Below are 14,743 nucleotides of genomic sequence, written 5' to 3'. Positions count from 1 at the left end.
ATATCAAGATTTCTGGTAGTGATATGATGCATTTTTTCTCACTGTAAATGTTCAAAAAATTTGTAGATAAGCCTTTTTATTGCTTCTAGCACACAAGAAAATGGACTATCAAGTCTGCTTGTACCTAAATAACGTATCTATTGTTCTCTGTTCACAGTTCATACAACCAATTTCACACTCAAAGCAGCCAGAAATTTATACAAGTGTGACCCAACTGATGACGCGATCTCACAGTCACAGATCTGCTATTATAAATGAGTTTCACATTTGGTCCTTCTCAGTGGGTTTCTTTAAAAGAAACTGCTCGCCAAATACTCCATACCTGAATACAGAATACGCCACACGGAATTTTCATAAAGGCCGAAAGTTCACACGTGACTAACTTTCCAACACACACTCCCGAAACTCCAAGCTTTCATCAAACTGTTCGTAACTACATCAGCGTTAGTCACAACACGTATTAAACGTGAGGAACTCAATATTCCTTCGTTTTACACATAATGAGAATCATCACATTTAACATGTTCTTTTGCGTCCGAAGCTGCTGAGTGACTCTCTCGAAGCTGCCTCACTCACAGCATATCTAACTAGCTGTGAGCGGGAATTACGTAATTCTGATTGGCTGATCAGTCTGATGGACCAATCAGAATGATTCTTTGAGATCATTCTCATGGAAAAACTCGCCTAAGTCAATCACTGTTCAGAAAGTAATTTATGTTATCCCAAAATGCAAATACTAACACAATGTTGAATAAAACAAAACGAAATAAAATTAATCTTGACAATAATATAGAAAACGATTGCACTTTAAACTGATATTCTGGCTGCCATCTTACAAAAGTAATCACCCCTAGACATACATCATCATCAATGTGGGTAAATTACATCTTTACCACATTCCAATAATGTAATGTTGTACATAATATAATATTGATTTTTTTCGTTTGAGCCACATACACCATCTCACTCATTCTCATTTATTCACACAACAACACATTAAACAGATACTATTTTTTCTGAATTTTTATACTACAAGATGAAGAATAATTAAAGTTTTGGAAATAAAAATCCAAACTAATTGATTTGGTATATTGAGAACTGTGATTTCAAATGGTAACAAAAGACAAACTGTAATCGTTCCTAACTGAATTTTTCACCCTGAGTGATGGTTTGGTGGATTTTAGGTAATTTTCTGAACCTCCAAAACTATTATATGTACAGCTTTGAAATTTGGAGATCTTCTGAATAAAAAAATTAGTATACCATGTTTGAAAATGTTTCATTTAGATCCGTAGGGGGTATGAATATATGGTCATTCTAAGTGTCACAGAAGCCCGTTCTCATACTGGCTAGTAGCGACATATGTGCTATGAGTCATGGCTAAGACACAAGTTTTCAGCCTCCTGTACGTTCGCCGGGCTCCACGTCTACGTATCTTATTGCAATAAATGTTGTCCTATAATAACTTGCGACGTCACAACATCAAGCACAATTTGTGAGGGAATATGTAGAGCCTATTTACATTATGTTTTATTTTTCATATATAGCAAATAACGTCATAAACAACTGTATTTTGTCCTTCAATAAACTGACTTTTTCACTCAATTAAAGTTTATTTAATGAAAACTGCTTCATCAATTTATGTTGTCATATATACACAATGTAGGCATCAGCTCTGTTCAGATATTGCAAAACGTAAATAATTTTTTGCTTTCATTATCTAGTCTCTATTATGGAAAAACATTCAACGGAGAAAAAGTTCATGTAGTCATGAAACATTGACAATTGGTCACCAAAACAAAGCAAATTAATAAAGCAAAGGCTAAGAAGAAAAAAAGCGCGATATCTACTATTATAATATTAGTGTGCATGGCGAAAATAAATTAAATTCAGATGTCAGCAAACGACGACACAGTCCCCACACAAATATCAGTGTCTGACCTTTCTTTCCCAGATATCTTGACCTTGGTGTTCCATTGAATCCCTTCCCTTTCTGTTCTGTTAACGGCTTGTGTGAGTACCTCACTGTGGAATATTGAGATGTTCCATTCCATCCTGTTCCATTCTTTCAAAGGGGAATTGACCTTTAAGGAACTAGCAATAGTAGTAGCCTTTATTAACGGAAAAGTCAAAATTTATAAACGAAGTTCTTGACAAAGGTGGTATAGTGAACTTTCCACACTACTGAGAATCAAAAAATTACGAAAGTATCGTCCAATCATTAAAAAACGTCAAATTTATTTTTTTCGAAAAAATACACGTCATACATGTCAATACATCGAACAATATTTATATGTTGGTTTGTTTTCGTGAGAAATTGCAAGTGTTCCATGATGACTTGAATATTTTACCATTGAGTGCTCTTCTGTAAGAGAGGCCTCATACTGACAGTGAAATATGATTTAGATTTTACAATACCTGTGCAGAACTGATGCCTACACTTCGTATAAATGGGAATATAAGTTGATGAAACGGTTTTCATTAAATAGCCCTTTATTAAGTGAAAAAAATCAGCTCTGTTGAAGGAGAAAAATACTGTTGGTTATGACGCTGTTTGCTTCGTATGGAAAATCAAACATAATTATAAGGTAAAAGGTTCTACGTATTCCCCTACAAAATTTTGTTATGTGTGTTTATGTATGCAGTATATAGTTTCGCTAACGAATAAATGTCGATGTTTTGAAATGTTGTTTCACTTCTATGCAATTCACAGGTGCCATACAAAATTGAGCAGCCACATCAGTTATGAAGTTTTATTTGATCATCAACAAATTTTATCGTTTTGTATCACAGATGGTATCTTATAATTTCAATTTCGCCTTTCGGTACTGGGGCTAAGCAAATTGACATCGTGTACACGTTCCATCTAGTGTGAACCAACGTCTTACAGTTGAGCCGGCAAAGTTGATCTCTGGCAGCCAGCTTTCAAAGACCAAGTGCAAATGGTAAAGAGTGAAGACAGTGGCCGTCTGTAGAGCCCCGGCAACACTGAGGCGTGATCATAGAGACATTAACAAAACTGTGTAACATGATTGGTTGCAGTAGGTACGCGGAGCTGCTGCGCCCAGACCACTGCAACTTTTTACTGCAACCAACACACACACACGTATATATATATATATATATATATATATATATATATATATATATATATATATATATGCATTCCTTTTTGGTCTGAACCGTCCATCATTTCACAGACGGTAAAGTCTGTTGATAACGAGTGTTGAATCGTCCTTTATGCACAGTGTATGATTTTTTGTTGCTTGGCTGTTATAAAAAGTAAATAATTTTTCGATCTAGACGTTTGACCTCTTTATGGAATAACACTCGTAGGGAAAAAAATGAAAGTCCTCCTACAGCCTTGGCAATGTGTCCCGAGCGCAATTACCTTTGGCACACTGTGCGTGCGTTATCTTTGCAACACTTGACCTAGTAACTTTGATGAGACCTTATCAAGATTAAGCCAAAGATATAGTTGTACCATGTAAATATGTCATATGCCTAAACGTGTAATAAACATTAAAGTATTTGCCGATATGAGTGATGGCGTTCATCAAATAAGAAAAGCCTTTTTTGCCCCCTAACCTGCCTGTATATTATTCTCCACTTTCTGCGCCTAATTACGTGTACCAAGCAAATAAAGTACACTTAACGTTGCCCAACATGACAGCGTATTGTTTAAAGGTTTCGGCGGTTACCAGGAAACGTTATAATGCTAGCGAAGCAAGTAGTCAGTTGCAGATTGATGACGTACGTACAGGAAGTCAGAAACACTCTGGCTTTACGACTCTGTGGTAACAATGCCTATACGGGTCTTTCCGTAGTTAAACGCCGTAGCACCGAACTTGTGAAACACGTCAGGGCTCACGAAATGCTCTTACCGGTGCCTACCGTTACCTATAGATTGACGTTTGTGTAAAGGTGATGAACTAGTAAAAATGTCGTTGCGAATTAGTTGGAATGAACTGTTCCCCACGAAATGGAGCGTAGTGATATTCATCGCGTACATGGTGTTGTTTATAAATCAAGGTTGGTGGTAAAATCAATATGAAATATGCTTTACCTGCAGATAAATCATTCTGGAATAAGCTGGCAGTCATTTATGCGTGAGGTGTGCGTGCTTGTGTGAATGAAGGCTGTTTGTTTCTCTTGTTCTAACGAAGGCTGTGGCCGAAAGCTTATGTGTAAATGTCTTTTAATTGTGCCTGTCTGCAACTTAACGTGTCATCTTTTGTTAAAATCCATCTTATTACTACTTTTTCAAGACTGTATACATTCTATTGAACTGCTCCTTTTAATTTCTTTGTTGTCTCTGGCAGATTTACAATGTCACAAGCAAACCGTAAGCTTTTTATTTCTTATCCGTAAACTTTTAATTCCTGCTCCAAATTTTTCTTTAGTTTGCTACTTTGCTTGCTCAATGTCCAGATTGATTAACGTTGCGTCACTCCCATCTCAACCACTGTTTCCCTTTCATGTCCATCCACTCTTGAACTGCAGTCTGGTTCCTGCACAAGTTATAAATAACAATTTGCTCCCTGTGTTTTATTCATCCTGTTTGTTGTTGTGGTCTTCAGTCCAGATACTGGTTTGATGCAGCTCTCCATGCTACTCTATCCTGTGCAAGCCTCTTCATCTCGCAGTACCTACTGCAACCTACATCCTTCTGAAACTGTTTAGTGTATTCATCTCTTGGTCTCCTCTACGATTTTTACCCTCCATGCTGCCTTCCAATACTAAATTGGTCATCCCTTGATACGTCAGAATGTGTCCTACCAACCGATCCCTTCTTCTTCTCGTTTTGCTTTTGTTGATGTTCATCTTATATCCTCCATTTAAGACATTGTCCATTCCGTTCAACTGCTCATCCAAGCCCTTTGCTGTCTTTGACAGAATTACAATGTCATCAGCGAACCTCAAAGTTTTTGTTTCTTCTCCATGGATTTTAATTCTTACTCCTAATTTTTCTTTTGTTTCCTTTACTGCTTGCTCAGTATACAGATTGAATAACATCGGGGAGAGGCTACAACCCTGTCTCACTCCCTTCCCAACCAATGCTTACCTTTTATGTACTCGACTCTAATAACTGCCATCTGGTTTCTGTACGAATTGTAAATAGCCGTTTGCTCCCTGCATTTTACCACTGCCACCTTTAGAATTTGAAAGAGAGTCTTTCAGTCAACATTGTCAAAAGCTTTCTCTATGTCTACAAATGCTAGAAACGTAGGTTTGCCTTTCCTTAATGTTTCTTCTAAGATAAGTCATAAGGTTAGTATTGCCTCACGTGTTTCAACATTTCTACGGAATCCAAACTGATCTTCTCCGAGGTCAGCCTCTACTAGTTTTTCCATTTGTCTGTAAAGATTTCGTGTTAGTATTTTGCAGCCGTGCCTTATTAAACTGATAGATTGGTAATTTTCGCATCTGTGAACCCCTGCTTTCTTTGGGATTAGAATTATTATATTCTTCTTGAAGTCTGAGGGCATTTCACCTGTCTCATACCTCTTGCTCACCAGATGGTAGAGTTGTGTCAGGGCTGGCTCTCCCAAGGCTATCAGTAGTTCTAATAGAATGCTGTCTACTCCCGGGGCCTTGTTTCGACTTAGGTCTTTCAGTGCTCTGTCAAACTCTTCACGCAGTATCATATCTCGCATTTCATCTTCATCTACATCCTCTTCCATTTCCATAATATTGTCCTCAAGAACATCGCCCTTGTATAGACCCTCTATATACTCCTTCCACTTTCCTGCTTTCCCTTCTTTGCTTAGAACTATGTTTCCATCTGAGCTCTTGATATTCATGCAAGTGGTTCTATTTTCTCCAAACGTCTCTTTAATTTTCCTGTAGGCGGTATCTATCTTACCACCTAGTGATATAAGCCTCTAGATCCTTACATTTGTCCTCTAGCCATCCCTGCTTAGCCATTTTGGGACTAGTGTAGCAGGGGATACAACCCGTCGGCTTTGGACAATGACGTCACAAGTCGCCAATCGAGAAGCGATTCTTCTTAGTGTTGTAGCTCCCTTCAGTGGCTGATAAGTGTTTTTTGACTTTTTTTAAAAAAAATCTCACGAGATAGAATAAACAGATCCACTTTATTAAGCAATCAGTAAAAAAACGTAACTGAAACATAACAGCAAAAGCGAAAATGGTAAACTGCTCTCTGGCGACTTGTGACGTCATTGTCCAAAGCCGACGGGTTGTATCCCCTGCTGCACTAGACCCGCCATTTTGCACTTCCTGTCTATCTCATTTTTGAGACATTTGTATTCATTTACTGCATTTTTGTATTTTCTCCTTTCATCTGTTAAATTCAGTATCTCTTCTGTTACACAAGGAATTCTGTTAGCCCTCGTCTTTTTCCCTACTTGATCCTCTGCTGCCTCCACTATTTCATCTCTCAAAGCTACCCATTTTTCTTCTACTGTATTTCTTTCACCCATTCTTGTCAATCGTTCTCTAATGCTCTCCCTGAAACTCTCTACAACCTCTAGTTCTGTCAGTTTATCCAGGTCCCATCTCCTTACATTCCCAATTTTTTGCAGTTTCTCTAGTTTTAATCTACAGTTCATAACCAATAGATTGTGGTCAGAGTCCACATCTGCCCCTGGAAATGTCTTACAATTTAAAACCTGGTTCCTGAATCTCTGCCAGACCATTATATAATCTATCTGAAACCTGTCAGTATCTCCGGGCTTCTTCCATGTATACAACCTTCTTTTATGATTCTTGAGCCAAGTGTTAGCTATGATTGAGTTATGCTCTGTGCAAAATTCTACCAGGCGACTTCCTCTCCTCACCCCCATTCCATATTCACCTACTATGTTTCCTTATCTTCCTTTTCCTACTATCGAATTCCAGTCACCCATGACTATTAAATTTTTGACTCCCTTCACTATCTGAGTAATTTCTTTTATCTCATCATACATTTCATCAATCTCTTCATCATCTGTGGAGCTAGTCAGCTTATATAGACTTGTACTATTGTGGTAGGCATGTGTTTCGTATCTGTCTTGCTACCTTCAGAATTTCAGTGATTGTATTCCAATCAATGCCGTGAAAATATTCTGTTTCGTCTGTGGCGTACATCTTACAAGGATATCGACAGTTTTGAGGGTCGTTGTCTTCTTCAGGTGCGTTGTGTCAACTTGGGTATTTCAATGCTGTATCAGATTCCTCACACAGTATTCTATCTCCCATATCGTCATCTACTTCCTCGTCCCTTTCTGTAACATTTGTCTTCAAGTTATAGTTTCCTTTGTATATGCCTACTTTCTTTTCCGTCCTCCTTTCAGCCATCCCTTCTTTGTGTACTACATGCTTGCTATCTGAGCTCTTGACGTATATATAGCTGGTTCTCTTTCTTCCAAATGCCTTTTGTTTTCCCATAGATAGCCCCTTTTTTCCTGTAGTCATGCATGCTTCTATAGTCTTGCATTTGTCCTCTGCCCATACTGTTTAGCAATTTTGCTCTTTCTGCCAATAAAATTTTTAAGCTTCTGTACCCTATTTCCGTTAGCGTGCTGCATTTTTGTATTTTCTCCTTTTGTCTGTTAAATTTGGTTTCTTGTGTGTTACCCAAAGATTTCTCCTGGGCCTTGTCTTTTGGCCTATTTCATCTTCTGACTTCAGCATTTCTCCAGTTTCAATCAGATGTTGTCTATGCTCCTTTCGAAACTCTCACAATCAATGACTCTTCCAGTTTGTCCAGGTCCTATCTGCTTACTTCTAGGTATTTGTGATTGTTACCATTTCTGGCGACTTTAATACCTATAATGTATTTGAACACATAGGTATCTCTATCTAATTTACATACAATAATGTTCCATTTATTTACATTCAGTGCCAGTCTCTACATTGATCATGTGCAGGTCATCCTCCATTTTGATATAGTGTTTTGCCATTGCAACTTCCCTGTTGACAACAGCATTATCTGCATGCAGCCTCACAGAGCTTCTGACATTATTCAGTAGATCATTTAAGCAGATTCTAAACATCAATGGTTGGGGGGGTTTCTGTCTGTTGATTTTGTCCTGTTAAGAATGCTATGTTGTGTTTAATATTCTGTGAAATCCTGAATCCAATCACAAATTATGACCAATACTTGGTAAGGTCATACTCTGTCCATTAAACAACAGTGCAGACCTGTATGGAGTGGCTACCAAAGTCAAAGTGCATGGCTTCAACTTGGGCAAGAGCATTTATGGTTCTTTGAATTCCTCTGGCCAACAAATGATCTTAATGATTTTTCTTTTACAATTCTGTGGTAACACCCCACAACTGCACAGGCCTGCATTAGCAACCTCGGCTATGGAGATGGGTGAAGCATCAAGTGATGGTTCGTCTTACAGGGAACCCTACCTTTGATCGAGTCCTACCAGTGATGATTCCTGACTAGTTAGTGGTTGGAAAGGTGCATTCGTAAGAGTGGTATGAACCACTTGGCAGGGAAAGTGACCTGGACAATAGTGCAGGGACTGTTAATTAAAGATACTGTAGCAGCTGTGCTGGTATCGAAGAAGTTCTTATGGTTGTCTGAGGAGATGTGCTAGTTGGATGCCTCTAATTTCATAGACTAGATTTAGGCAATTGTAGCATTACAGGCCAGAACAGCTCTTTAACGTTATGACACATAGTATAAAAAAACACACGTTACTAGTATTAAAAGTATGCAGCCAACTAACGGAAAATGGTTTCAGTTTCATATAGTAACGAGAAAAACTGTTATGAAGACTATCTAAAGTTCGCTGGAACTTGTTCTTTATAGATTTTCTGTTAGATTTTACTGACTCAAGAATCTAGGATTTTGTTGGTGTCTAGCACTGGATACATTCTACAGCTAAATTGAGGGGCATATGTTGAGCGCTTATTAGACCCCATTATCTTCACTGATTTTTTTTTTTTTTAAAGAAAGTTATACTTTATTTGATCATAGTAGTTACCTAGGCCTACTTCAGATTGCAACATTCCGACTCTTAATGATATTACTTGGAAAACACTTGATTCTGCATTAAACTGGCTTTTAACCAATATACATGTTTGTAATTCAGACAAAAGAGCCCAAAAACTTTTTCTAAGCACACAAAATACATGATTTACAAGTAAAGATAACAACTCACCAAACAGTGTGCGGTAGTGTCCCCCCACCCCCCATAAAACATGCAAGTTGAGAAATGTGTTTTGTAGTAATTATCTTCATTTGCATGAATCTGGATGCTTTCTAAACACTGTGAAGTTCATGGTGGAGGGTACAGGGTACATCCCACTGTACCAGTTATTAGGTCTTTCCCCTGTTCCATTCACATATTCAGTGCATAGAAAAATGATTATTCAAATGCCTCTTGTAAGTAGTCTAATCATATGCTTACAATTACTGTGGCAGCTTTATGTAGACGGTTGCAGTGTATTCCTAGAGTCATCATTTAAAGCGAGTTCTCAAAACTTTGTCTGTAGACTTTCTTGGGATATTTTCAATCTATCTTCAGGAGCCTGTAGTTCCATTCTTTCAACATCTCAGTACACTCTCCTGTGGGTCAAACAAACATGTAACCATTCATGCTACCCTTCTCTGTGGAAGTTCAATATCCTCCTGCTAGTCCTATTTGGTACGTATCACACACTCTTGAGCAATACTCTAGGATAGGTTGCACAAGTGATTTACGAGGGTTGGAACTTAAATAGAGGCAACTATTTATTCACAAAAAATGGTTCAAATGGCTCGGAGCACTATGGGACTTAACATCTGCAGTCATCAGTCCCCTAGAACTTAGAACTACTTAAACCTAACTAGCCTAAGGACATCACACACATCCATGCCCGAGGCAGGATTCGAACCTGCGACCGTAGCGGTCACGCGGTTCCAGACTGAAGCGCCTAGAACCGCACGGCCACACCGGCCAGCATTTATTCACAACCGATACAAAAGAGTTACATGTTTGCACCTGTTACTGTCCTTCAAAGTATCACCAGCGTTGTGTAGAACTCATTGCCAGCAGTGTTGAAGGCGTAGTATACTGTTACCAGAGCCTGTTCTGTTGATCGTGCGAATGGAGTGGTCTACTGCCTGTCAGATCTCTGGAACAGTTCTGAAGTGAATGCCACAAAGTGGTTCCTTCACCTTCAGAATCAAATCAAAGTCGCAAGGACTTAAGTCCGGGGTGGATGGTGGATGGTACAGTACTTCCCAGTCCCATCGACTGAACAGAGCAGCCACAGCTTGCGCTGTATGTGCCCACTCATTGTTGTGCAAAATGATGGGTGGGTTGCGCAGAAAGTGTCGCCGCTTCTTCTGCAAACCTGGTCACAGGTGATTCTCCAAAAATGAACAGTAATACTGTGCACTGACAGTCTGCCGTGGAGGAACATAAAGCGTTAGGATAACACCATCACAATCGTACACAAGAACCACCATAACTTTAGACCACTCCATTCGCACCATCAACAGAACAGGCTCTGCTAACGGTATTCTATGCTTTGCACATTGCTGGCAATGGGTTCTACACAACACTGGTGACTACTTTGAAGGACAGAACAGGTGCAAACGTGTAACTCTTTCGTATCGGTTGTGAATAAATAGTAGCCACTATTTAAGTTCCAACCCTTGTATAAGCAAACTACTTCGTAAAATGATTGTGTTTCTGTAGTTTCTTCCAATAAACTAAAGTCTGATACTTGCTTTACCCATGACTGAGCCTCTGTGATCATTCCACTTCATGTCCCTACTAAGTGTTACACCCAAGTATTTCTATGAGTTTACAGATTCCAGTTGTGACTCACTAATATTGTATTCATAGTATACTATGTTTTTTTGTTTTGTGAAGTGCACAATTTTACGTTTTTGAACATTTAAAGCAAGCTGCCAATCATAGCACCACTTTGAAATCTTATCGAGGTCAGAGTGGATATTTGTACTGTTTCATTTAGATTGTGCTTCATTGTAGGTAACTGAATCATCTGAGTAAAGTCTTAAGTCACTATTAATATTGTCTGCGAGGTCATTAATGTACAACTAGAATATCAAGGGAAGCAACACACTTCCCTGGGGTACAGCCGAAGTTACTTCTGCATCTGTCAAAGACTCTTCATTCGAGACAACATGCTGCATCCTCCCTACCAAGAAATCCTCAGTTGTGGCACATATTTCTTCTGATACCCCATATGATGATAATTTTAATAATAAGTGTAGGGGTAGTACTGAATCAAATACTTTCCAGAACTCCAAAAATATTGCGTCTACCTGACTGCCTTGATCCGTAGCTTTCAGGAAGTCCCATAAGAAAAGTCCAAGTTGGGTATCACAGGATCTATGTTTTTGAAATCCATGCTGGTTGGCATGGAGGGGGTCATTATGTTCAAGACACCCCATTGTATTTGAGCTCAGAATATGTTCTAGGTCTCTACAACAAATGAATGTTGAGGCTTTGTTCAATTTTAATGGTTTCAGCTGTTCCTCAATGACACTGGCACTAACATTTATTTCACTCATCTTTTCAGTGGTATGAGAATTAAATTGCGGTAATACACCTGGGTTTTCCTTTGAAAAGGAACATTTGGAAACAGATAAGCATTTCTGCCTTTGCTTTGCTACTCTCCGTTTTAGTTCCTGTCTCATCTATGAGTGCCTGTTTGGTGTCATTAACAGCCTGTACATATGACCAAAATTTCTTTGGCTCTTGTAAGAAGAGAACACCACTTGATAACTGACACAAAAAGTTTTATTAAGTCTTAAAAATAAAGAACAGTTTATTATAATGGGTATGCTAGCCACAAAGTGGCTCACAATAACAATCTGATTACACATATGGGTAGAGGTAAACATGTAACTGAGTTAGAGCTGGCTGGGCCCGTCTATAAAAGGCATAGTCCATATCAATTCAGGCAGAGACTGCCACGCATTGATTTACAAGCAGCCTCTCCTCTGTGCACTCTACTGTACGGCTGACAGTTTTAGGCATAATCCATATCACATCAGTCAGGGGAGTTACCTTCATAGTCTCAGATGTTATTGAATTTAGCCTATGTTAAAATGAAGGTCTAAGTAAGGAACACGTATATTTTTGTTTTCTCCAAAACAATTTCTGCTCCGAGCTAAAGCCTGCCAAAGATGACACTGTGCATACCATTTCGAAGATGCGAATTTTGGAAAAAATTTTAAAATCCTGTATCTCTGGAATAGTGGCTCTTCTTTCTTTTTTTAAGATAATTGCTTTGTGATCACAAACAAATCCTCCACGTGGACTTATCTGTCAAAGTTCTTTTGCTATAGTGTTCTGAACTTTTTTTACAATTTATGGAAAAATTTTTTTTCAAAAATGCCAATCCTTAAAATTTTGATTTTTTATTAGCGTCATATAGTTTTACATTTCCTGAAAAGGAGAGCTTCCACCATTAGGTTGAACAGGTTTTATAAACAATTGAAATTTTTACCATTCATAGAACCTGTTTTATTACCACATTATCACATAACAGGCTCATAAAAATCAATACCTAGCCTTATTTAACATAATTTTAGTTTTGAAAGATGAGGAAGGGACTCATTTTTCAAGCATTTTAAATGGTTCCAAAATGTAAGTGAAAGACCCAAATACTGAAATGTTTCAATTTATACAACTTCCATGCACTCCGCTTTGTACTGAAATTAGCCAGTAAACTAACTAAAAATGTGTTCTACTGCTTCAGTATCTTCCTTTGATATAGGATGATACCTTCCTGTTGAACCAATAGGAACTGGAGCACTTACAATCTTCAAAACATTGTGAACAGGAAGTGAGCACTGATGGTGTTGCTGTCCTTCAGCTGGAAACCTATATCCAGCAGCTGGTCCATGTGGTAGCATAAAGTTCACTACAATTTTGTTTAACTCATAACTGGTGTCTATAATTTCTGCAATTCAGCAGTCACAGTCATACACACACGCCATAAACATCCTCCTTCTCAGGTTGTGAATCTGAATATTATCCTGCTGTTTCTGAGGTGTTGGCTGAAAGAACGAAATTTCTTCTTTCTTGCTCTTTGAAGTGCGTGCAATATGAGTAAGCCCATCACTTTGAGTCCAAAAATGTGTCTTCTGAATTCCTTTCACAGGAATAGTTTGTTTGGACCATTCTTCTTTTTTCTGCTCGTAGAATTCTTCAATTTCCTCTTTGGACAAAAGAATGAGTGCTGTGGATGTGTAGGACTTCACGACTCTAGTAAAATCCTCAGCATTTCGAATCACAGCTGCATTTGGTCTGAAAAGATGTAGCATGGGGCTTCAGCAGGCCTCCTACACCATCACAAGGCCCCTTCCCATGACCAGTAGCATTGTATACCCAGTCATTTGACACAAGTGACTTACTCAATTCAAACAGCTGGTAATGATTTTTAAAATGACTAGGAGCACTATCAGAAATAATGATCATCTTCTTTGCCCCTGTTTGCAGTTGAAGAAGTTTGTGCATTGCTAGTGAAGCATTTGCTAAGTCATGTCCTGCGCCATCACTTATAACTGCAACACTTGTGGTCTTGTTTTGAAAATGTGTTACTCCTGTAAAAACTGAAATTACAGACCATTTGTCAGCAAAATCCCAGTGAAGCACTAAACATAGTTCTTCAGCCTGTACACACACTTTCACTTCTGCAATGTGTTGTTGTTACAATTTCTTCAGATGCTGGTGTGTTACAGCTTTCACTGACCATTTACCAAGTTCATCAATGAAACTGTCAAAGGCAACAGTTTTCTTGATTAGTTTATTTTCCACTCACGTCACGTATGTAATTTCTGCAGAGTTATCTGCTACGTCTTCCAGGCCAAGTGTCTGCAAAGACAGTCCTCCCTTTCCAGGGCAGTCACCACATTCTTGAAACAAATACATCTCTCGCTTTACACCACAGACTACTAATGACTTCACATGCCCAACCATGGTGTCATATGTCACATGCTCCAATAAATTCTCAAAGTTACCACACAAAGTTCAAAATTCGTGCAGTACACGCATAAATAGATATCTCTAGGTGGGTGTAGAACTACCCACTTAGGTCATAGTGCATAAAATTTTGATCTTCCAATATGTGAAGTTGCTCTCATAAATTGCAAAAGTTTCTTTAATTCTGCAAGACATGCACCTCTTCACTTTCACAACTTTTTGACCTTCATCTGTTACAGTTATAGTGTCTTTATTGCTGGCATTGTGGTGAGAACAGTCCCATTTATCTTCCAGATAAAATGACTGCACTGTTTGAACTTGAGCTGCTTCTACAGGATGATCATAATAGGGATCTGGTCATCCAAAGACTCCTTTTACAGACCTCACACTTCTTGATTTGTCTATCCTGTGCTTTGATACTGATGGAACGTGGTTCAAAATTGTTTTCTTTGAAAATGTCTTTGGAATAATAGTTGAAACTTGTACCTTTTCACTATAGGGTGCACAATATTCAAAGGCTGATTGATATTTGTGAAAAATTCCTGACAAGAGGTGCAAGACTGCATTGGTTCATTTTCTTCTGAAGGTGGAATTTCTACTTTGAAGAGTGTGGTCAGTTTTGCGGTTGTGTATTCATCCATAGCTTTAGTAATTTATCTGCGCTTTCTTGATCCTAGAGTGTATGTCTTGACTTCACTGACCACTGTTTCTTAATAGGACTAACACCTACCTCTGTAGTTGACTGATTCAGGGTATTTAATTCTTCCTCTATTGATGCAAATGGGAGGCTTCACCTTGTTCATATACTTTCATTATTGTTATTCTGTCAAAACATT

At 38.4% G+C, this 14,743-nt stretch overlaps 1 protein-coding gene across 1 annotated transcript in view; it reads left to right on the top strand.

Moving 5' to 3' along the window:
• The first annotated feature begins 3,495 nt into the window (after positions 1-3,495).
• Positions 3,496-14,743, top strand: part of LOC124619805 (UDP-galactose transporter senju) — an 80,863-nt gene continuing 69,615 nt past the window's right edge. Inside the window, exon 1 of the mRNA XM_047146400.1 lies at positions 3,496-4,032. Coding sequence (XP_047002356.1) covers positions 3,942-4,032 — 91 coding nt within the window. The 5' untranslated portion in view covers positions 3,496-3,941. The remainder of the gene's footprint in view (positions 4,033-14,743) is intronic.

Source organism: Schistocerca americana, chromosome 6, assembly GCF_021461395.2.
Source record: "Schistocerca americana isolate TAMUIC-IGC-003095 chromosome 6, iqSchAmer2.1, whole genome shotgun sequence".
NCBI lineage: Eukaryota > Metazoa > Arthropoda > Insecta > Orthoptera > Acrididae > Schistocerca > Schistocerca americana.
This window is presented reverse-complemented; position numbering and strand designations above follow the sequence as displayed.